This window comes from Ranitomeya variabilis, chromosome 6 (genome assembly GCF_051348905.1).
Source record: "Ranitomeya variabilis isolate aRanVar5 chromosome 6, aRanVar5.hap1, whole genome shotgun sequence".
Taxonomy (NCBI): domain Eukaryota; kingdom Metazoa; phylum Chordata; class Amphibia; order Anura; family Dendrobatidae; genus Ranitomeya; species Ranitomeya variabilis.
Genome location: NC_135237.1, coordinates 516,278,472 through 516,301,968, shown reverse-complemented (window position 1 = coordinate 516,301,968; position 23,497 = coordinate 516,278,472). Strand labels below are relative to the sequence as shown.

General features: G+C 40.3%; 1 protein-coding gene across 1 annotated transcript in view; it reads left to right on the top strand.

The window, feature by feature from the left end:
- The window catches only part of NCALD (neurocalcin delta), a 101,971-nt gene extending 85,161 nt beyond the window's left edge, over nucleotides 1–16,810 (top strand). Inside the window, exons 3-4 of the mRNA XM_077270980.1 lie at nucleotides 7,611–7,716; nucleotides 12,912–16,810. Of these exons, the coding sequence (XP_077127095.1) occupies nucleotides 7,611–7,716; nucleotides 12,912–13,009 (204 nt within the window). The 3' untranslated portion in view covers nucleotides 13,010–16,810. The remainder of the gene's footprint in view (nucleotides 1–7,610; nucleotides 7,717–12,911) is intronic.
- Nucleotides 16,811–23,497: the final 6,687 nt, after the last annotated feature.

Here is a 23,497-nt window from a genome sequence, read left to right as displayed (position 1 = left end):
TCATTCTGTAATTTACTACATTGTTACTGGAGGCTTGTCAGCCTGACGTATATAGCTGATTTTGATTGGAGTATATACCTTGATTTACATGATCACAGATGTAAATGAATGTGTATGCCTACAGATAAACATGATTTTAATGTCAATTTATAATGCATTAGTGGTAATTAGTGATGAGCGAGTATACTCGTTGCGTGGGTTTTCCCGAGCACGCTCGGGTGGTCTCTGAGTGTTTGTGACTGCTCAGAGATTTAGTTTTCCTTGCCGCAGCTGCATGATTTGTGGCTACTAGACAGCTTGATTACATGTGGGGAAACCAGGCAACCCCCACATGTACTTAGGCTGGCTAGCAGCTGTAAATCATGCAGCTGCCTGGACAAAAACTAAATCTCCGAGCAGTCACAAATACTCGGAGACCACCCGAGCGTGCTCGGGAAAACCCACGCAACGAGTATACTCGCTCATCACTAGTGGTAATCTCTTCTCATATGTAAGGGAGTATTCAGACTATAATGTCGCACAGGCTATAATGTAGAGAGCTGCACACATGTATTAGAGCAAGGTTGTTAAACTCAACCAAACAGAGGGCCAAAATGAAAAACGTAGACAAAATTGCAGGCCAACCAGAATCATTGAATATTAGAGTTGGAAGGGACCTCTGGAGTCATCATGTCCAACCCCCTGCTCAATGCAGGAGTCACTAAACCATCCCAGACAGATGTCTGTCCAGCTTCTGTTTGAAGACTTCTATTGAAGGAAAACTCGCCACCTCTCGTGGCAGCCTGTTCCACTCATTGATCACCCTCACTGTCACAAAGTTTTACGTAATATCTAATCTATATCTTCTCCCTTTCAGTTTTATTCCATTGCTTTTTCAGTAGACAGTATAATGTCTTCCATACAGAATAATGGGCCCCACATAGTCCTCCAAACAGTATTATGGGCACCACATTGTCCTCCATTCAGAATAATGGGCCTTCATAATGGTGGTGGTTCTGGCGTCGTGGGCCAAATCAAAACACTCTGCTGGCCAGATTTGGCCCATGGGCCAGAGTTTGACATGGTGAAAGGTCCACTTTAACATGCAAATTGCCTCTTCAGAGTTCCACTTTAAGCAGTTGTTTTTTACATGTTCATTGCCTATTTATCTGTTGACTGTTTCCAGGTAGGAACAGGATTTGTTTTCATGTAATAGACAATGTATACATAAACTGAAAAATAGAGAAAGCAATAAATGGATAATAGAAAAATATTACAATGTTAGATTTTTACGTTTGCTCACTATATTCCCAATGTTAATTTGCAGCTTTCCTTATAGACCAATGTTAATATGCAGTATGTAAGTAGTACTTGTATAAGTCCGGGGTCATACTTGCGTGTGCAATGTGAGAAACTCGCGCCTCAATACCCGGCACTGCCGCCGGCACTCGGGACCGGAGTGTGCGGCTGCATGTATTTCTATGCAGCTGAATGCTGCGGTCCCGAGTGTCGGCGGCAGTGCCGGGTATTGAGGCGCGAGTTTCTCACATTGCACCCGCAAGTATGACCCCGGCCTAAATATCAAACTCCGCATTCAGAGTCTGACAATTATACAGAGACAGTACCAAATAGGCTATTGCTTATTACAGTAAAGGACTGCTGCTGGTGGCTTTTATAGAGCGTTCCTTATTCCCTATTTTTACAATGATTAGCTCAATATAATAGGTCAGGTCACCTAGCTGAGAATAATATATGATACAGGTGGAGATGATGAGTTAGGGGATATATAGTTCTCAATTATTTTCTTCAGTATTTTAGTATAAAAAACTTTCTAAAGTTTGGCAGGACTCGTGAAGAAGGCTTATGATTCCGGCTTTCTTTCATGACAAACTAATTGACAGCTTTTAATCCTTAAGTGATCATGACAAGAAAGATGTTAATCAATATTAATCAACAGTGTGTTGGTGGAATAAGGCAGCAGTACTTTCAGGTTTTCTCTACTAGTGATAAGTACAGTGGGGCAAAAAAGTATTTAGTCAGTCAGCAATAGTGCAAGTTCCACCACTTAAAAAGATGAGAGGCGTCTGTAATTTACATCATAGGTAGACCTCAACTATGGGAGACAAACTGAGAAAAAAAAATCCAGAAAATCACATTGTCTGTTTTTTTTATCATTTTATTTGCATATTATGGTGGAAAATAAGTATTTGGTCAGAAACAAACAATCAAGATTTCTGGCTCTCACAGACCTGTAACTTCTTCTTTAAGAGTCTCCTCTTTCCTCCACTCATTACCTGTAGTAATGGCACCTGTTTAAACTTGTTATCAGTATAAAAAGACACCTGTGCACACCCTCAAACAGTCTGACTCCAAACTCCACTATGGTGAAGACCAAAGAGCTGTCAAAGGACACCAGAAACAAAATTGTAGCCCTGCACCAGGCTGGGAAGACTGAATCTGCAATAGCCAACCAGCTTGGAGTGAAGAAATCAACAGTGGGAGCAATAATTAGAAAATGGAAGACATTCAAGACCACTGATAATCTCCCTCGATCTGGGGCTCCACGCAAAATCCCACCCCGTGGGGTCAGAATGATCACAAGAACGGTGAGCAAAAATCCCAGAACCACGCGGGGGGACCTAGTGAATGAACTGCAGAGAGCTGGGACCAATGTAACAAGGCCTACCATAAGTAACACACTACGCCACCATGGACTCAGATCCTGCAGTGCCAGACGTGTCCAACTGCTTAAGCCAGTACATGTCCAGCCCGTCTGAAGTTTGCTAGAGAGCATTTGGATGATCCAGAGGAGTTTTGTGAGAATGTCCTATGGTCTGATAAACCAAACTGGAACTGTTTGGTAGAAACACAACTTGTCGTGTTTGGAGGAAAAAGAATACTGAGTTGCATCCATCCAACACCATACCTACTGTAAAGCATGGTGGTGGAAACATCATGCTTTGGGGCTGTTTCTCTGCAAAGGGGCCAGGACGACTGATCCGGGTACATGAAAGAATGAATGGGGCCATGTATCGTGAGATTTTGAGTGCAAACCTCCTTCCATCAGCAAGGGCATTGAAGATGAAACGTGGCTGGGTCTTTCAACATGACAATGATCCAAAGCACACCGCCAGGGCAACGAAGGAGTGGCTTCGTAAGAAGCATTTCAAGGTCCTGGAGTGGCCTAGCCAGTCTCCAGATCTCAACCCTATAGAAAACCTTTGGAGGGAGTTGAAAGTCCGTGTTGCCAAGCGAAAAGCCAAAAACATCACTGCTCTAGAGGAGATCTGCATGGAGGAATGGGCCAACATACCAACAACAGTGTGTGGCAACCTTGTGAAGACTTACAGAAAACGTTTGACCTCTGTCATTGCCAACAAAGGATATATTACAAAGTATTGAGATGAAATTTTGTTTCTGACCAAATACTTATTTTCCACCATAATATGCAAATAAAATGATAAAAAAACAGACAATGTGATTTTCTGGATTTTTTTTTCTCAGTTTGTCTCCCATAGTTGAGGTCTACCTATGATGTAAATTACAGACGCCTCTCATCTTTTTAAGTGGTGGAACTTGCACTATTGCTGACTGACTAAATACTTTTTTGCCCCACTGTATTTATTTTTCTTTATTGTTACTTGCTTATATAGCACCATTAATTCCACAGCGCTTTACAGACATCATCATCATTATCATCACTGTGCCCATACTCACTCTTTCTTCAGGAGTGGGTGGACGCTTGGGCTTACTTTATGTCTGGGTGGAGAAAGTAGGTCTCACATCCTTAACTTACAAGTGATGAAAGTAGGCCTCACATGTTTACTTTATGAGTGGGTGGAGAAAGTAAGGCTCACAGGCTTACTTTACAAGTTAGTGGAAAAAGTAGGTATCACGTGCTCACTTTATGAATGTATGTAGAAAGTAGGATTCACAGGCTTGCTCTATGAGTGGATGGAGAAAGTAGGACTTATAGGCTTACTTTACAAGTCAGTGGAATAAGTAGGTTTTAAAGGTTTACTTTATGGGTAGGTGTAGGACTCACAAGCTTACTTTATGACTGGGCAGCGAAAGTAGGACTCACTAGCTTACTTTAAGACTGGGTGGACAATGTATGTCTTACAGGTTTACTATATTAGTGGGTGGAGAAAGTAGAGCACAGAGGCTTACTTCCTGACTGGTGGGATAAAGTAGGACTCACACACTTACTTTATGAGTGAGTGGAGAAAGTAGAACTCACAGGCTCACTTCATGACTGGTTGGATAAAGTAGGGCTCACAGGCTTACTTTACAAGTAGGTGGACAAGTAGGACTCACAGGTTTAGTATACAGGAAAGTAGGATTTACAGGCTTACTTTACAAGTAAATGGAGAAGTAAGACTCACAGGCTTACTTTATGAGTGTGTGGAAAAAGTAGGACTCACAGGCTTACTCTATGATGGGGTGGAGAAAGTTAGACTCAGGATTTCTGGTGAGAGCTCTGTCATCATTTTAACGGTCTTGTACATGAAAATAATTAATGGTTTAGCTAAACTGACTTACATATTTTACCTACTATTGTTTATTGTTTTAATACAATAAACATGAGCAAAAACAAGGCACTAACAGGTACAGAAGGAGAGAGAACCCTGCCCGAGAGGGCTCACAGTCTACGTATCTTGGACGTGCTCATATATTATGTTAGCGTTGCTGCAGCTGCATGATTTGCAGCTGTTAGACAGCCTGAATACATGTGGGGATTGCCTAACAGTCGCAAAACATGCAGCCACGGGGACGCAAAAATAATATATGAGCACGCCCAAAAAACTCAGATAACACCTGAGCATGCTTGGATAAGACGTTATCTGAGCACGTTCGCCCATCAATAGTGGCTACCCATCTGAAACTCTGCCCACCCATTGTAATCTAAATCATGTGACTACCAGAGTATTAGCTGCACAATCAGTGGTCTCACCTTAAGGCTTTGTGCACACAATGCGTTTTTGATGCGTTTTTTTTAACACGCGTAAATGGTCCAAAAATGCAATGGAATACTTATTCAAGGTAATGCAATGACAATCCAGAAGTGTTGTGCACATGATCAGTAAATTTAAGTCCTTATTTGCAGTGTTTTATTTTCTGCAGCATGTCAATTCTTTTTGCACTTCTGCAAAGTTTTTGACTCATTGACTTCAATTGAGTCAGTCAACTCCACAGCAAAAACACAGGTGTAAAAAGGTTTGCGTATTTGCTGCAGATTTGCTGTAAAAAATGCTGCGATTTGTCAAAGGAAATGATGTCAGAAGGAGGAAGAGTGAGTGGGCGATGAATATGTGTGTATGTCTCTGTGTGTGGGGGGAGAATATGTGCATCTGTCTGTGTGTGTCTGTGTCTGTCTGTGTGCGTGTAACCATGTGATGTGTGTGTACCCAGGCATCGTCTGATGGGACTACTACTCCCATCCGACAATACAAAGGTGACATCAACCCCACAAATATGAACCCCATTTGCCACCGCTACAGAGCAAGTGGGAAGAGCGAGGCTAAGTGCCAGAATAAGATGGGCCATTTCTGGAGTGGCTGAGAGCTGATGTTTTTAGTCTGGAGGGTGCCAATATCCATGGCCCCTTTCCAGGCTATTAATATCAGCCCGCAGCTGTCTGCCTAGCCTTTGCTGGTTCGATTTTATAAGGGGACCCCATGTTGATTTTTTTCTGGGGTTTCCCTGTAAACTAGCCAGTAAAGGCTAAGCAAACAGCTGTGAGCTGATATTAATAGCCTGGGAACCTTTGGCTATTGGCTCCTTCCCAGAATATTAACATCAGCCCTCAGCCGTCGGCTTTCCCTCTGCTGGTTATGAAAATTATGCTGGAGCCCACACAATTTTTTTGTTACATTTTTTGAAAAATAAACAGATATTGAATATCCCGCAGATTTCTGACAGTTGCTTTCTTGTTACAGCATATATAGGTTAATTATGTTAATGCTCCTACATAGTCTCGTGTGTGTGTGTCTTTATTTAATATTAATGAGGGTATCTCGCTGAAGAGGTTGAACAAGGAAATTACATCACAATTCATTTTTTTTTTTTATAATATATCTTTATTTAGCTCTATGGATTTACAAAACCGCATGCAAAAAAGCACAAAAAAAATGCATATTTTCAGCTGCATTTTTATGCCAAGAGATGCAGAAACCTTCAAGAAATTTCTGTAAGCAAATACGTAATGTGCGCTCATAGCCTAATAGTGTCCTGTGATCACAGCAGCATCTGCACTAATTCAGAAAATCAGTTTCTCCTTCTCCACTGTGTGAATGGAGATAGTTGGCAATTGTAACATAAGCTAACAGGATTATAGGCAGAGTGACCGGACTGCTGCTGCATTATACCCTCCATTATACCTGTAAATATATTTATAAGAACCTCCTGTTAGTGATATACAGGGTGGGCCATTTATATGGATATAAATGAAATGGGAATGGTTGGTGATATCAACTTCCTGTTTGTGGAACATTAGTATATGGGAGGGGAAAACTTTTCAAGATGGGTGGTGACCATGGCGGCCATTGTGAAGTCGGCCATTTTGGATCCAACTTTATTTTTTCCAATGGGAAGAGGGTTATGTGACACATCAAACTTATTGAGAAAGTCACAAGAAAAGCAATGGCGTGCTTGGTTTTAACATAACTTTATTCTTTCATGAGTTATTTACAAGTTTATGACCACTTATAAAATGTGTTCAAAGTGCTGCCCATTGTGTTGGATTGTCAATGCAACCCTCTTCTCCCACTCTAGACACACTGATAGCAACATTGTAGGAGAAATGCTAGCACAGGCTTCCAGTATCTGTTGTTTCAGATGCTGCACACCTCATAGCTTCACAGCATAGACAATTGCCTTACGATGCGAGATGTGCAGCATCTGAAACAACAGATACTGGAAGCCTGTGCTAGCATTTCTCCTGCAGTGTTGCTATCAGTGTGTCAAAGAGTATGAAAAGAGGGTTGCATTGACAATAACTCATGAAAGAATAAAGATACATTAAAACCAAGCACACTATTGTTTTTCTTGTGAAATTCTCAATAAGTTTGATGTGTCACATGACCCTCTTCCCATTGGAAAAAATAAAGTTGGAACCAAAATGGCCAACTTCAAAATGGCCGCCATCTTGAAAAGTTTTCCCCCTCCCATATACTAATGTGCCACAAACAGGAAGTTGATTTCCCATTTTATTTAGGTGTATCCATATAAATGGCCCGCCCTGTAGAAAGAAGGAAAGGAGTGCTGCAAACATATCTGAACGCTGAAGAAACTCATTTCACATTGGCATAGTATTTGAGGATCTAAGAGCACTGCAGTAATATATGGTTTTTATGGAGGTATTTTTGTTCTGTAATTCAGCACATTTGTGCTTCACATTCTGCAGTCTCATGGTCTAGTACTAAGTTGTGTCTGATAATGAATATTGTGCTGTTATTCATTTTTGTTCGATTGACTTCTTAATTTCCCCCTGAGTTTCAAACAAACTAGCAGGTGATATCATTGATGAGATACACCAGTCCTCAATGTGGTGGGTCATGTCCCTATCACAAAAGGATCACACACAACAGTATGACTACCTGGGATTGTAATGAATACAATCTATTTTACAGGCAATCTACAAGATGGTTTCATCAGTGATGAAAATGCCAGAGGACGAGTCTACGCCTGAGAAAAGGACGGATAAAATCTTTCGACAAATGGATACCAACCGAGATGGTATGTCACTCACGATTCAGGCAGTATTGATTTAAAAAAAAACAAATGACAAATGAAAATCACAATATCGACTTTTTTGATTTTTTTTATTGAAACTGATTTTTAATGAAGTTTTACATCAGAAAAACCTAAAAGAAATAAATTGTGGTATATTAAGATGCATGGAACCATTGTATTTTCCAATGTGTACAGAAAGATAAATTACAAGTCCAGTTTCAAAGTACTAGAGATGGTGTGAATCGATTAGCAGGACCAGGTCCAGCAACCGTTGCATTAATCGGTGGCTACCAGACAGGAGCCCAGTGAACCTCCTCTTACCTACAGCATCCTTGGCTACTCTTTTGATTTGCTGGCCTGGTACAACGCCATTGTTGTGGCACGAATGCGGATACTGGCTAGTAGGAGGATCACAGGACTTTCTTCAAAAGGTTTTTGGCCAATATTAAACCAATAGTTTGGTTACTCATGGGTGAATCGTCTGGCATTCAAATTCATCGGCCTCACCAAATTTTTACAAAAGATTTGATTTTTTCCCCACCCTAGAGCACAATGAATACAAGATGTAAAACCAAAAGAAACGAATACTCAGCTCATCAGTCCGGTCGCCCTGCTGTTCGCTACCAGCTGTCCGCTCCTCTTCTTTCTGGTATTGTGCGTTACATCTCTGTCCTCTTCACTATGGGCCATGACTTTCAGCCTGATCACTGTGCATTGTAAGGTTGTGGTGAACATCTTTATATCACGCAGCTGAATGTCATGGCCTATAGTGAAGAGACCGGTTATGCCTTTTGCAATGGCGTAAAAAAGAGTACCGGCAACGACCATTCAGGTGAGCGGTAAGGAGCACATTAGTTTTCTTTTTTTACACCATTTGCCGACCTTAAATGGTTCATCAAAATGGCAGCCGGTTAATTTTTTTTCGTTAATCGAATTGCAAACTGTTTGAATTTGCATGGAAACGCAAATTTCAGGAAGTTATTCCCAAACTCAATCCTCTCGATCCACTCATCTGTAGTTCTGGTATTGACATAAGCAAAGAATATCTGTTACAAATAAAATTATGATTTGATATATTATTATTATTTATTTATTTTTAGAGCACCATTGATTCCATGGTGCTGTCGATGAGAAAAAGGATTTACATATAGAAAATAAATATAAATTACAATGAACAAAATACCAATGGCAGACGAGTACAGAGGGGGAAAGGACTTAGGGTACCGTCACACAGTGCCATTTTCATCGCTACGACGGCACGATTCGTGACGTTCTAGCGATATCGTTACGATATCGTTGTGTCTGACACGCTACTGCGATCCGGATCCCCGCTGAGAATCGTACATCGTAGCAGATCGTTTGAAACTTTCTTTCGTCGTCTAGTGTCCCGCTGTGGCGGCATGATTGCATCGTGTGACACAGGTTGTATACGATGTGCGCACAGTAACCAACGGCTTCTACATCGCAAATACGTCATGAAATTATCGCTCCAGCGACGTGTATTGCAACATGTGACCGCAGTCTACGACGCTGGAGCGATACTTATACGACGCTGCAACGTCACGAATCGTGCCGTCGTAGCGATGAAAATGGCACTGTGTGACGGTACCCTTACAATACAGAGGATAATGAGGAAAGAAACAGTAGGTTGGGGGGTTGCAGTAGCTCTGGCTTTTTTGAAGAGATGGGTTTTCAAGTTCCATCTGAACATTTGGGCAGCACGGTGGCTCAGTGGTTAGCACTGCAGCCTTGCAGCACTGGGGTTCTGGGTTCAAATCCCACCAAGGACAATATCTGCAAGGAGTTTGTGTGTTCTACCCGTGTTTGCGTGGGTTTCCTCCGGGTTCTCCGGTTTCCTTCCACATTCCAAAAGACTTACTGATAGGGAATTAAGATTGTGAGCCCCATCTGGGACAGTGATGATAATGTGTGCAAAACTGTAAAGCGCTGCGGAATATGTTAGCGCTGTATAAAAATGAAGAATATTATTTCGAATGTGATAATTGGATGTGTTGGGGCACAGAATTCCAGAGGATGGGGAATACTCAGGAGAAGTTTTGAAGGCAATTGGGTGAGCAACATGTGTGTTCAGGAGAGAAGGATGTCATAGTAGTACCAGAGATTAGTTCGGAGATATGTGAAGGTGACAGATTATGGATGGCTTTGTTGGTCAATGTTGGTAATTTGAACTGGATATGTTGGGGAAATGGAAGCTAGTGAGGAGATTTGCAAAGAGGAGAAGCCGAGGAGTAGGGAGGAGAGAAATGGATTAGTCTGCAGCAGAGTTGAAGATGGACTGGAGAGATGCGAGAGTGTTAGCAGGGAGGTCACAGAGGAAGATAGCGCATGCCCTCGTAATCTACCGATTTGACTACTGCAATAACATTTTAATAAATTAAGAGTTGAGTAAAGGACTCTAGATATGTTTTTGTAATTGAAGGCGGCATGAGGTGGTAAGAGCTTGCATGTGTGGTTTGAAGGATAGGGCTAAGTCGAGTGTTACTCCGAGGCAGCGGACTTCCGGTGCAGTGGAAAGTGTGATGTCATTTATTATGATAAATAGATTGGATAGGAAAGCTAGGTGAGATGGAGGAAAGATAATTAATTCAATTTTGTCCACATTGAGCTTTAGGAAGTGAGAGGAGAAGGAGGAGGATATGGCTGACAGACACTTCCAAGATTCTGGACTGCAGAGAGGTGATGTTTGGGCCAGAGAGGCAGATCTGAGTGTCATCACCGTATAGATGGTACTGGAAGCCATGGAACTTTATGTGTTGTTTCAAGCCAAAGGTATTAATGAAGAAGAGTAGGGGTCCCAAGACAGGGGCTTAAGGGACACTGACAGAGAGGACAAGATGAGGAGATCTATCACTCAATATAGTAATGCCACTTTTTAAGGGTTTAACATTTCAAAAGTAACCACGATCACGGGGTATGGTATTAAGATAAGTGCTCTGAGCCTCTTTATTATACAAAGAGTGTGTGGGTCCCTTAAATCTGATTTATGTGGTTGATCAACTATTAATGAGAGACATTTAGTGTGAATGTAGTAAGACGGGAATCAGTGGTAGAGGACACCCATTGTAGTAACTGTACCATTATACTAAAACTACTATATTACCTCTAAATTCATTATCTGTACTTGAGCTCTAGTACAAAATGTTTCTTGGTGAGTTTAGGGTGGTCCATTTTTCAATGTTCTTTTTCTTTAGGGTTGTTGCGGTCAGTTCAGTTGAACGTGTATTACCTTTGTGCTGTTAACCTTAATTATATAAAACTGTGTAATCCTTACTCAGAAAAGCCGGTGTCCCAGTTACCTTGGCTGATGCGTGCAATATCTGTTTCTAAGTAGCGATTTCAGCAGAGGCTCGATAAACCCACAGGTTTCACCATGTTCTGAATTATTCAGAGCTTGTCAGCATTCGGAAGGCCGAGGACCGTGGGCGCTTTGTATTGGGTCACGCAAGGTTGACAGTCCTAGTTCCGATTTGCAAAAATTCCCAAAGTAATCCTAGTACAGCTCTTTTCATAATCAAACAAAAGAAGGGACTCAAGAATAATACTCTCCTTATCGTTGTGAAATAGTGCGGCGCTCTTAACTATGTGTTTTATGTAAAAATGCTGCATCGTAACAAAGTAAATAAGACATGCACTTTAAAGGGGTTAGCCACATGTTTTTTTGCTAACTGGATTTGGGGCTAGCATTATTTTTTGCAACTAGGTTTCATTAAAATAGTCCCCAAAGGTGAACAATCCCCCCCCCAAATAAGAGCATTTGCAAGATACCTTAAAGGGTTAAACACAGGATCCCCCATTCACAGCTGACTCTGCTCCCCTTCTCTCCACAGTCACCTTTGCACATGCTAGTTAGATGCTTCTGTACAAAAGACGGAGTGAGTCTATTGCTGCAAATGTAAATGGCAATTTTTTGAAAGAACAGGAAGTATTAGAGATCAGATATGGGAAAAAACATTACCAAAATAAAAAGAGCATTTAATACAAAAACCAGATTTAAACAATAGGTCATTTTCTGATAACATATTCCCTTTTGGCAGAAGTTTTTTTTTTTTTAAGTATGTCTATTTTTCGTAATTTTGGACAGTCCTTTTAAATTAGAATTAGAGGAAGGGAGGAACTAAAAGCAGACATAGACTTTCTTGCAGTAAACAGTCTTGGAATTGTCTAATTTTCTAAAGGGTTGATAGTTTTAAAAGGGTTCTCCCAGGATGTAATAAAACGGCCTCGTCACATAGTTCAAACAGTAGTCTTTTCTAGTCACGTGTCAAGATGGGCTGAAGTCTGAAGAAACACAGCTCCTGAGATCTTGTCTCAACTTACAGAGGAGTTGTATCGTAAGTTCACATAACTTATGTGCTTTTAATGAAAATGGAATAAAAGGTATTTTTTATGGATATCACCCACGCTAGACTTCTGCTTCACCTCTACACATAACAATGCTGCCGGAGTGTGTTCCAGCAGAAGAAATACATTTTCTCCCGACTAGAGGCGTTGTATCGTAAGTACACATAACGATGCTGCCAGAGAAATGTGTGACAGCCGAAGAAATACATTTTCTCCTCAGCTGACTGAGCACAGAGGACCGAGGCTGAAGAAAAAATGTTGCTCAGTTAGCCGAGAAGATTTACGGTATTTCTTCTCTTGTCACAACCCTTCTCCTGCAGCTCACCGTATCTCCGGTGTGTTTACCATACACCTCCTCTGTCAGTTTAGACACAGGTCTCGTCTGGAGCTGTATTTTTCAGACTGCATCCCATCCTAATATGTAACTAGTAGGGGCTGCAGTTTGATTTGCCTTACAGAGGCCATTTTATTAAATTCTTAATAGACTCCTTTAAAACTAACAACTCTTTAGACATTTCCAAAGCTGTTTATCATATTTTAAAGTGTAACTGGTGTATCAGGAGAATTTTCAGTAGAATGTCTGTGTCTACCTCCTCCCCTCTCCATAAAATGTTATGAGCACCAACTGCCATCTCCTATTTCAGTAATGGGAAAACTCTGTCTTCACTGAACACAGATTCTACCCATAAACTGAGAGTGAAAGATTAATCCAGGCTGAGAAAGAACCAGATTTCTCTGATAAGATGTGCACTATTGATTTATGAAACAAAAAAAAATTAAAACCATGGTTATTCTTTAGGTAAAAAGTATTAATGAGTTCTTATGCTTATTTACAGGGAAACTGTCACTGGAGGAGTTTATCAGAGGGGCAAAAAGCGATCCATCAATCGTCCGCCTACTTCAGTGCGACCCAAGCAGTGCCGGACAGTTCTGAACACTTTTTTGTTTTTGGATAAAACCCCGTCAATTTTTACTTTTTGTTTTATTTTTGCCAAAATTAAATTTGTTGTGGTGTTGACACATTATGGCCAAACATATCTACTTCCCTGTATGATATCTTTTCATTTGGATGACAAAGAATGGTGAATGTTATCACTGTTGGGACACTTTCTGTACGTTTGCGCCAGGCATTCTTGCCATTTTACTATGTAAATGGATAACGGGAGATTTCCGCCACAACCTATGGACTTTTTTTTTTTTTTTTTTTTTGAGCTCACAAACAAATATTAGAAGACTGTTTTTAAAATTTGGCCTCCCTAAATCAGTCACTTCTTAATTGTTCAGCCAACGATTGCAGGTGGAAGAACAGTATTCGATATTTTCCATCAGTGGTCTCCAATCTGTGGCTTTCCGAAGGCTTATGCTCATTCTGGGATCTGTAGTCTTGCAACAGCTGGACAACCATAGGTTGGAGATCAGTGATTTATGTGGATTGCGAAAGTACCTACATAGGTGAGTGCCACCAGCATCGTTGAGTTTCTTCAGCCTAAGCACAAAACGACCCGTTCCCGGTAGAAACAATCATAGTTAATCAATACTTTTTCACTAGGATTTCCGACATCATAGAGGCAAGAATAGTCATTACCTTGTGCCTAAGGGTCCATAGATCCTAGCTCATATATAAGGTCTAATCTCATAAGTATTGTTTTTTTTACATGGTTGCAAAGAACCCGAGTAGATGAAAGGTTAATATCAGATCAGTACGTTATGCAATAACTGCAATAAAAATGTGGAGGCTGCAAACTTTGCACAGTTCGGCACAAACTAGTGGCACAAGAACGCTACGACTTTGGGATGTGACGCATTAGTACATTGACTATTTTAATAGCATTCAGCTGCATTACTGATGTACTTCAATGGCAAGACTGGATGTGTGTTTTTGCCAATTGTTGGAGTATTGCATGATGTTTCTTGTCATTTCATAATACAAATTGAATGATTCATCAACCACCAATTTGTTCATTTCTAGAAATGGTCCTTCCACGAGAACAGATGCCTTGATGAGACCCAACTGAGAAAAGCTGTTTTGATCCCTTTCTCTAGGAAGGTACCTGTTGATCGGAAGATAATCTCAGCCAAATATGGTTGAACCCTAGTACATGACTATGTGAAGAGAGAAAACTAATGAGTAGCTCACGTCATGGTCTCCTTTTTAGTTACTATCCTTACAAGACTGGTGCAGAAAAAAACAACCCATGTAGATTGCCAGACTAGAGACTTGATTTATTTAAGACTGCCGATATTTTGGAACAAGAAATATGCTCATGGTAGTTGTCACCCCCTTCCTTCATTTCTCTTGGTTGGTTCTAAACAATACATTTCTTAAAATAAATGTGTCATCAAGTGTCACCTATATATAGAAAACAAAAGATCACATTTGTCACACTAAATAATTGTCACAGTTCACTTCTTCCCCCTCTCTGCCAAATGACCTCTGCACAGATCACAGAGCATGGCCATAGCACTTTCTCATAGAAGTCAATGGACATATCCAGTTTATTGTTTCCGATTGATCATGTGGCAGCATTTATTGGAATGCTGTTAACATCAGCTAAGGCAAGAAATTAAATTTACCATAACTATTGATTTTAATACTAACCGTTTCTGGAGTTTCTTTTAAAGGGACTTTCTATGATTAGAATAAAATTACAGCTCAGGCTCAATTGTGAAACCCTGGACAAATCCTTTAAAGAGTTATTCCCAACGTGCAAGTTGTCACTGATCTACAGGATTGGGCTCTTTGGGGGTCAGACCAATGGAAGTGGGCCTAAGAACAGGGCTCTGGAATGCATCGTTGGAATGAAGCAGATGCTGTGCATGTGTGCTTTTGGCCCATTCATTGTCAATGGGACAGCTAGAGACTGCCAAATACAGCGCTTTGTTTTCTCCAGCAGCCCTATAGATAAAAAATAGAATGGAGGTACTCATGCTTGGCCTCTGCTGCATTCCCTCAGATTTTTAGAACAACGTTCTTGGCAGTTGGGCCATCACCGTTCCTGAGAATGGGGCTTTGAATTAAGGTAACTTGGAACTTTTGGGAATAACACTCCGTTAACAATGTGGTCCACACAGATGGCAATTGTTCTTTTTACAAAATCAGTTGCTTGCTTGATATAAATTGATCAGGTTCTATGCGTTCTGCATATTAGATTTATGCGTATTTGTCAATTTCTGGGCCTGCTCTTCAGGTAGGACACTAGATACGTCACTTGATTTTTTTTCTTGCCTTCGCCACATTGCTTTCTTAGGTATAGTCCCCTCTAAACCTTTCCAAATTTTCAGCGCACAAGTAACTTTCCAGAATTAATGCTTGCCGGGAGAATTTGGGAGGCTTCATAGTTGCCCAGGAGCTTGGCCAGTTCTTCCAAGAGTCCAGGGAGGCTTCCCTTTTCTTTTGGATCCTCCTAGGCGTTTCATGAGAGTTGAACTTTTCAATATACTCTATTAAACCTTGACCATAAAGCCACCATGAATGGATAAGAGGGAGGGTGTTTGTTTAAACGTGTCCACAAAAGGCATCCATATAAATGACTATATGCACATATATACCGTAAGTTCAGAAATACCCTGTCTGCCTGCAGCTATGAAGAAGAGAGGATCTTGGAGACCAGTGGCGTACCCACTTCTCCCCCAATACATTGCACTATATTTGTCAACACATTATTTGGACAGAAAACATAAGTTAGAAAAATGGAGAATAAAATTTTTATACTTTGGAGTCCTGAAAACTTTTGTGGTGCACAGGCTTTATGAATATTTTTCATTTTTTTTCCAAAAATGTGTGAATATAATGATAAATTTCTCCAATGTATATTGCACACGAGCATATTTAGTGCTCGGTCATATCAAGTAGATAAAAGTATCAACCCTCAGTATTCTTTTCTACAAAATGGTAGCTGATTCGCCACTATGAGTTACCACACCGCTCGGAATGAGGTGCTTCACTAAGAGAGTGCGGAGAGCCATGTTGCAATCCGTAGACTAACACGTGACTCTTTGCTTTGCACGCCTCCTTCCATCACTTGTATCGTTCCATGAATTTACAATTAATCGGACGGTTGCCTCATATCATTGTGCTCTATCCCGTGTAGTACGGACCTGTAGTTCTTTCTAGTTGACCCTTTCCGAGTAGTGTTCCCCCACTTTGTACACCCTGTAACTTTTATCGTATTTGAAAATTTTGTAAACGTCTTGTGAATTTGGATCAAATATTTACTTAAAGCAACCCAATGATGGTTTTATGCTTTACCATATGGGATCCTAGCGAGTGTATAATTCATGTGAGCATGACTTAGTGCGAAATCTTTTTTTTTTTCTACTATCAAGTATAAATAACAAGCTTTAAAGATGGTTATATAAAAGGACATGAAATCTACCTAATTCTTCCAGAGAAAAATGTAACTTCATCATTACCTTACCCGGTCCTGAAAGACGACCTTCCCCTTCCTTTCCCTCACTTGTTACTTTTCTCGCTTATCATCGCAAGGATTCTCTACTGTCAAACGATTCAGCTGCAGTTTCTAATGCATGACATATCATTTTCCAAACTGTGAATATTTTCTGGTATGCAAAAATAATGTGGTTTTGAAGTTTACATAAATGACATTACTTAGCTGTTTTTTTTCGTAAGTAAAAAAAAATTAAATATTAATTTGCAAAAATAAAGGAAACAAAGTTTTTTTTTATTTTAATGAGATATATATGAAATGAATGAGGAATAAACAGCTACTTGTCAGTCTGCAATTCTTTTCGCAAGGTCTCATGGATATGGACATATAACAAGTTGTACGCGGTCGTTATATGGCACCAAATTTTTCCAAATTGTCAGTTAGCAGGTTGCCCCACTGCTCGGCAAACAGGAAGTTGGAAGACCGTGGAGCAGTGCACTGTGAAATATAGAAAATGTGACAACCCCTTTAAGTCCTCCCACCCCAGGAGTACTCTGGAACTTATTCAAAATAGTATAGAACATTTCCTAAGCAACCTACTTTTGGCCGTAGGATTGTTGAACCTCGACACTTTTTAATATGGTGGGTGTGACGTCATCTGCAAAATTGGGGCTTTCCACGATGGTGATATTTTGTGCTCTAGAGACTCCATGTCTCTCATAAAGACTCCATATACAGTGTTGTGCATTTGTATCCTTAATTCTTGAAAAAAAATTCAGTACAGATAGCAGAGATCTATCCACCCAGTTCTTTATCTTCTTTTCCAAACTTACTGATTCAAATCAGCTCTTTGTAACTTTGCAGCCATAATTTTTGTTCCAACACATCTGAAATAAGAAATGAAGCAACTTTGGAAAATGTCTTAATTAAAAAGCTATTATTTAAGAAACTGAAATATACAACTACAGTGCGGGAAATAAGAATTTGATCCCTTGCTGATTTTGTAAGTTTGCCCCTGCCCACTGAGAAAGACATGAACAGTCTATAATTTTAAGGGTAGGTTAATTTTAACATTGAGAGATAGAATATCAAAAATAAAATCCAGAAAATCACATTGTATACATTATATAAATTTATTTGCAATTTTTCAGTGAGAAATAAGTATTTGATCCCTCTGGCAAACAAGACTTAATACTTGGTGACAAAATCCTTGTTGGCAAGCACAGCCGTCAGACGTTTTTTGTAGTAGATTATGAGGTTTGCGCACATGTCAGGAGGAATTTTGGTCCACTCCACTTTGTAGATCATCTCTAAATCATTAAGATTTTGAGGCTGTCGCTTGGCAACTCGGAGCTTCAATTCCCTTCATAAGTTTTCTATGGGATTAAGGTCTGGAGACTGGCTAGGCCACTCCATTACCTTAATGTGCGTCTTTTTGAGCCACTCCTTTGTTGCCTTGGCTGTATGTTTTGGGTCATTGTATTGCTGGAAGACCCAGTCACGACCCATTTTTAATGTTCTGACAGAGGGAAGGAGGTTGTCACTCATAATTTTACGGTACATAGCTCCATCTATTCTCCCATTGATGCAGTGAAGTAGTCCTGTGCCTTTAGCAGAGAAACACCCCCAAAACATAATGTTTCTACCTCCATGTTTGACAGTGGGGATGGTGTTCTTTGGATCATAGGCAGCAATTCTCTTCCTCCAAACATGGCGAGTTGAGTTAATGCCAAAGACCTCAATTTTTGGCTCATCTGATCACAGTACCTTCTCCCAATCACTCACAGAATCGTCCAGGTGTTCATTGGCAAACTTCAGACGGGCCTGCACATGTGCCTTCTTGAGTAGGGAGACCTTGCAAGCACTGCAGGATGTTAAACCTTTACAGCGTAATGTGTTACCAATGGTTTTCTTGGTGACTGTGGTCCCAGCTGCCTTGAGATCATTAACAAGTTCCCCCTGTGTAGTTTTAGGCTGATCTCTCACCTTCCTCATGATCAAGGATACCCCACGAGGTGAGATTTTGCATGACGCCCCAGATCGATGTCGACTGACAGTCATTTTGTATTTCTTCCATTTTCTTACTATTGCACCAATAGTTGTCTCCTCCTCACCCTGCATCTTACTTATGGTTTTGTAGCCCATTCCAGCTTTGTGCAGGTCTATGATCTTGTCCCTGACATCCTTATAAAGCTCTTTGGTCTTGCCCATGTTGTAGAGGTTAGAGTCTGACTGATTGAGTCTGTGGACAGGAGTCTTTTATAAAGGTGACTCTATGTAAGATAGCATCTTTAATAGTGATGAGCGAATATACTCGAGATTTCTCGAGCACGCTCGGGTGTCCTCCGAGTATTTTTTAGTGCTCGTAAATTTAGTTTTTCTTGCCGCAGCTGAATGATTTACATCTGTTAGCCAGCATAAGTACATGTGGGGATTCCCTAGCAACCAGGCAACCCCCACATGTACTTATGCTGGCTAACAAATGTAAATCATTCAGCTGCGGCAATAAAAACTAAATTTACGAGCACTAAAAAATACTCGTAGGACAACCGAGCGTGCTCGGGAAATCTCGAGTATCGAGTATATTCGCTCATCATCTTTAATGCAAGTAACGAGTTGATTAGGAGCCTCTATCTGGTCTTTAGGAGACAGACTCTTAATAGGTGGTAGGGGATCAAATACTTATTTCTCACTGCAAAATGCAAATACATTTATATAATATATGCAATGTGATTTTCTGGATTTTATTTTTGATATTCTATCTCTCAATGTTAAAATTAACCTACCTTTAAAATTATAGACCGTTCACGTCTTTGTCAGTAGGCAAACTTACTAAATCAGCAAGGGATCAAATACTTATTTCCCCCACTGTACGTGTTTCCATGGTAACAGACTGCAAACGAACACTCCGTTGTCTGATCCTGCAATAATATTACCTGTCATCGGTCTCCTTCCCCTGCTTATCAATATACAGTTGAAACTAGAATTTTACACACACTATATAAAATGACACATCTGCATGTTTTCCTCAATATCTGACATGAAATCAGAATAAACCTTTCCCGTTTTAGGTTACTTAGGATTACCATAATTATTAATATTTGCCAAATGCCAGAATAATGAGAGAGAGAGAATGCTTTAAGGCATTTTTTTTTTACTTACTGCAAAGTCAAAAGTTTACATACACTAAGATTACTATGTACCAGTCCCTCTTGCAGCAAAACAACCACACAACATGATGCTGCCACAGTTGGGATGGTGTTCTTAGGCTTCCAAGCTTCTCCCTTTTTCCTCCAAACAACGATGGTCATTATGCCCAAAAAGTTAAATTTTAGTTTCATCAGACCAAAGGACGTCTCCAAAAATGAAGGCCTTTGTTCCTGTGTGCATTTGCAAACATTAACCCCTTAACGTCCAATGACAGACAGAGTCCGTCATTGGATGCCTCCCCGTTTGGTGCGGGCTCCGGCGATGAGCCCCGCACCTTTGCCGACACATGACAGCTGATCTGACCAGCAGACCTGTGCCCAGAACAGCCGCGGGTGGAATCGTGATTCACCCGCGGCTGTTAACATGTTAAATGCTGCTGTCAAAAGCTAAAAGCGGCATTTAACATGCACATGCAGGAAGCGCGTCATTACCTCCTCCCATCAGCGCCCATGTCACACGACCGTGGGTGGCCAATGGGTTGGCATGACAACCCGGGGTCAGCAGGAGACCCCTGTGGTTGTCATTGCTGGATTGCTATGAGCGCCACTTAGCGGTCAACACTCATAGCAAATGAGCTTATCTGCTACAGCCCTGCTTTATGTAGTAGAGGCGATCGGACAACTGCAGCTTCTAGTCTCCCATGGAGACTATTGAAGCAAGTAAAAAGTAAAAAATGTTTTTAAAAACGCTACAAAAATAAAAAATATAAAAGTTCAAATCACCCCCCTTTCGCCCCATTCAAAATAAAACAATAAAAAAAATCAAATATACGCATATTTGATATCGCCGCGTTCATAATCGCCCGATTTATCAATATATAAAAAGAATTAATCCAATTGGTAAACGGCGTAGAAAGAAAAAAAATAGAAACTCCAGAATTACATTTTTTGGTCACTGCAACATTGCAATAAAATGCAATAATGGGGACCAAAAGATCATTATTTGCACCAAAATGTTATCAATAAAAACATCAGATCGGCATGCAAAAAATAAGCCCTCACCCGGCCCCAGATCCCGAAAAAAGGAGACACTATGGGTCTCGGAAAATGGCAACTTTTTTTGTTTTGTTTTTTTTACAAACTTTGGAATTTTTTTTTAGATAAAAAACAATCTAGACTTGTCTGGTGTCTATGAAGTCGTAATGACCTGGAGAATCATAATGGCAGGTCAGTATTAGCATTTAGTGAACCTAGTAAAAAAGCCAAACAAAAATCAAGTGTGGGATTGCACTTTGTTTGCAATTTCACCAAACTTTGAATTTGTTTCTGTTTTTTTTATTACAGTACATGCTAAAGCCAGTGGTGTCATTCAAAAGTACAACTTGTCCCACAAAAAATTGTTGATACAGTGCTTGTTTCACTGTGGATATTGACACTATCTTACCAGCTTCCACCATCATCTTCACATGGTCTTTTGCTTTTAACCTTGAGTTGATATGCACGTCAGACCAAAGCACATTCATCTCTGGGACACAGAACCCGTCTCCTTCCTGAGCGGTACAATGGCTGGACATTCCCATCTTGTTTGTACTTGTGTATAATTGTTTATACAGGTGAACAGGGCACCTTCAGTTATCTTGAAATTGTACCCAATAATGAGCCAGACTTGTGCAAGTCCACAATTCTCTTCCTGATATTTTGGCTGATTTCTTTAGACTTTCCCATGATGCTACATATAGTAGAAGTGTGTTTCAGGTGTGCATTAAAATACATCCACAGGTGTGTCTCTAATTACCTCAGATGTTGCCAAAAAACAGAAGCTTCCAAACACATGACATCATCATATGGGCAGTCCAGAATTGTTTAAAGGCATAGGGATCTTAGTGTATGTAAACTTAAAGTAATAAAAATGCCTTAAAACATTCTCTCTCTCTCATTATTCTGGCATTTGGCAAATAGTAATAATTATGATAATCCTAATTAACCTAAAACGAGAAAGACTTATTCTAATTTCATCTCAGATATTGAGAAAACCATGCCTATTTGTCTTTTTATATAGTGTGTGTAAACTACTGGTGTCAACTGTATATATTGTAGATAAGCAAGCAGTAGGGAGCAAATTGGAAAGCATTATGAGTATGACATAGGTTTTCATTGGAGCTGTAAACACAAAACTACAATTTGAGTGCAACACTGAATCCCGATTCATCCACCTGTTTCCGATAATTTTCCGATTTAAAAGTGTTGTAAATGTCCTAAAATGTTTCCACCACACAAAATTGCACACCAATGTTGAGAATTTTGGCATATTTACGCCAGTCTCGGCCAGGTCGAACATCTTTTTGAAAAGGTAGCAGAGCTTAGCCAAGAGGGAGCATGGCCAAGAGCATTTAAAAAATGATTCATAATTTATGCCACAGATGGGCCGCAAATTATGACCGAAATGTATTTATTACTGCAGCATATTTCTTACTATGGAAAGAAACGCCTAATGTATAAACAGGTGCGGACCTCTTAATGAATTTGGCGTACCTTCCTATAAAAAGGCCAATCTTGATGCATCAGGGCCATAAAGCATTACCAACTCTCGACAGAGTTTAGTAAAATCCTTTTCTTTAAGGCTGAGTTCACACGTAGCAGAATTGCCGCGGAAATTCTGCGCCTCCTGCCGCGGGTATATCGCATGCAGAATTTGCATGCATATACCCGCAGAAAACTAGCGTTTTGCAAGCATGATTAGCTTGCAGAGTGCTAGCGTTTTCCAAGCGATCTGTAGCATCGCTTAGAAAACTGACTGACAGGTTGGTCACACTTGTCAAACATAGTGTTTGACAAGTGTGACCAACTTTTTACTATAGATGCTGCCTATGCAGCATCTATAGTAAAAGATAGAATGTTAAAAATAATAAAAAAAAGAAGAAAAAAAAAGGTTATACTCACCTCAGCGGCTTCCGTTCCTAATGCTGTGTGTTCAGGACCTTCCATTGACGTAGCGGTCACGTGACCGCGGGTCATGTGACCGCGACGTCATCGCAGGTCCTTCACACACACACCTCGGAAGCCTCTGAGAAGGTCAGGCCGCCAGAAGGTGAGTATATCGCTATTTTTTATTTTAATTCTTTTTTTTTTTTACCACTTATATGGTGCCCAGTCCGTGGAGGAGAGTCTCCTCTCCTCCACCCTGGGTACCAACCGCACTTGATCTGCTTACTTCCCGCATGGTGTGCACAGCCCCGTGCGGGAAGTAAGCAGATCAATGCATTCCTATGTGTGCAGAATCGACGCGATTCCGCAATTTTAATGAACATGCTGCGTTTTTTTCTGGATTTCGATTCCGCTCAGGAAAAAGATGCAGCATGTGCACAAAAAATGCGGAATGCATTGTATTACATAGGATGCTTAATGTTAGCGTTTTTTTTGCGGTTTTATAGCGTTTTTATAGCGAAAAAACGCAAAAAAAACGCAAAAAATCTGCTACGTGTGCACACAGCCTGAAGCTGCAGCACTCATGTAGGGATATGTGAAGCCAAGAAGTTAGATAAGAAAGCACTGGGCTGTATATCAGATTTTTAATTAAGACTGTTTGCAAACTTCTATTGCCATGGAATAATTACAATGTGGTTGAGAAAACAGACGTTCTCTTTAAAGAATGTGAGTCAAAATAGTTGCTTCCTGGCACACATTTACGGTTGTTTTTTCTATTTTCCACCCTTTAGATCATGCTTTGTAGAATTATTTATTTTTTTAATTTAGCTAGGCTGTTTGATCCTGACATTCGGCTCACATTATTGAACATAACACCTCAAATATCAAATATACAGTACTGTGCAAAAGTGTTAGGTTGGGGTGTAAAAAATATTGCACAGTAAGAATGCTCTAAGAAAT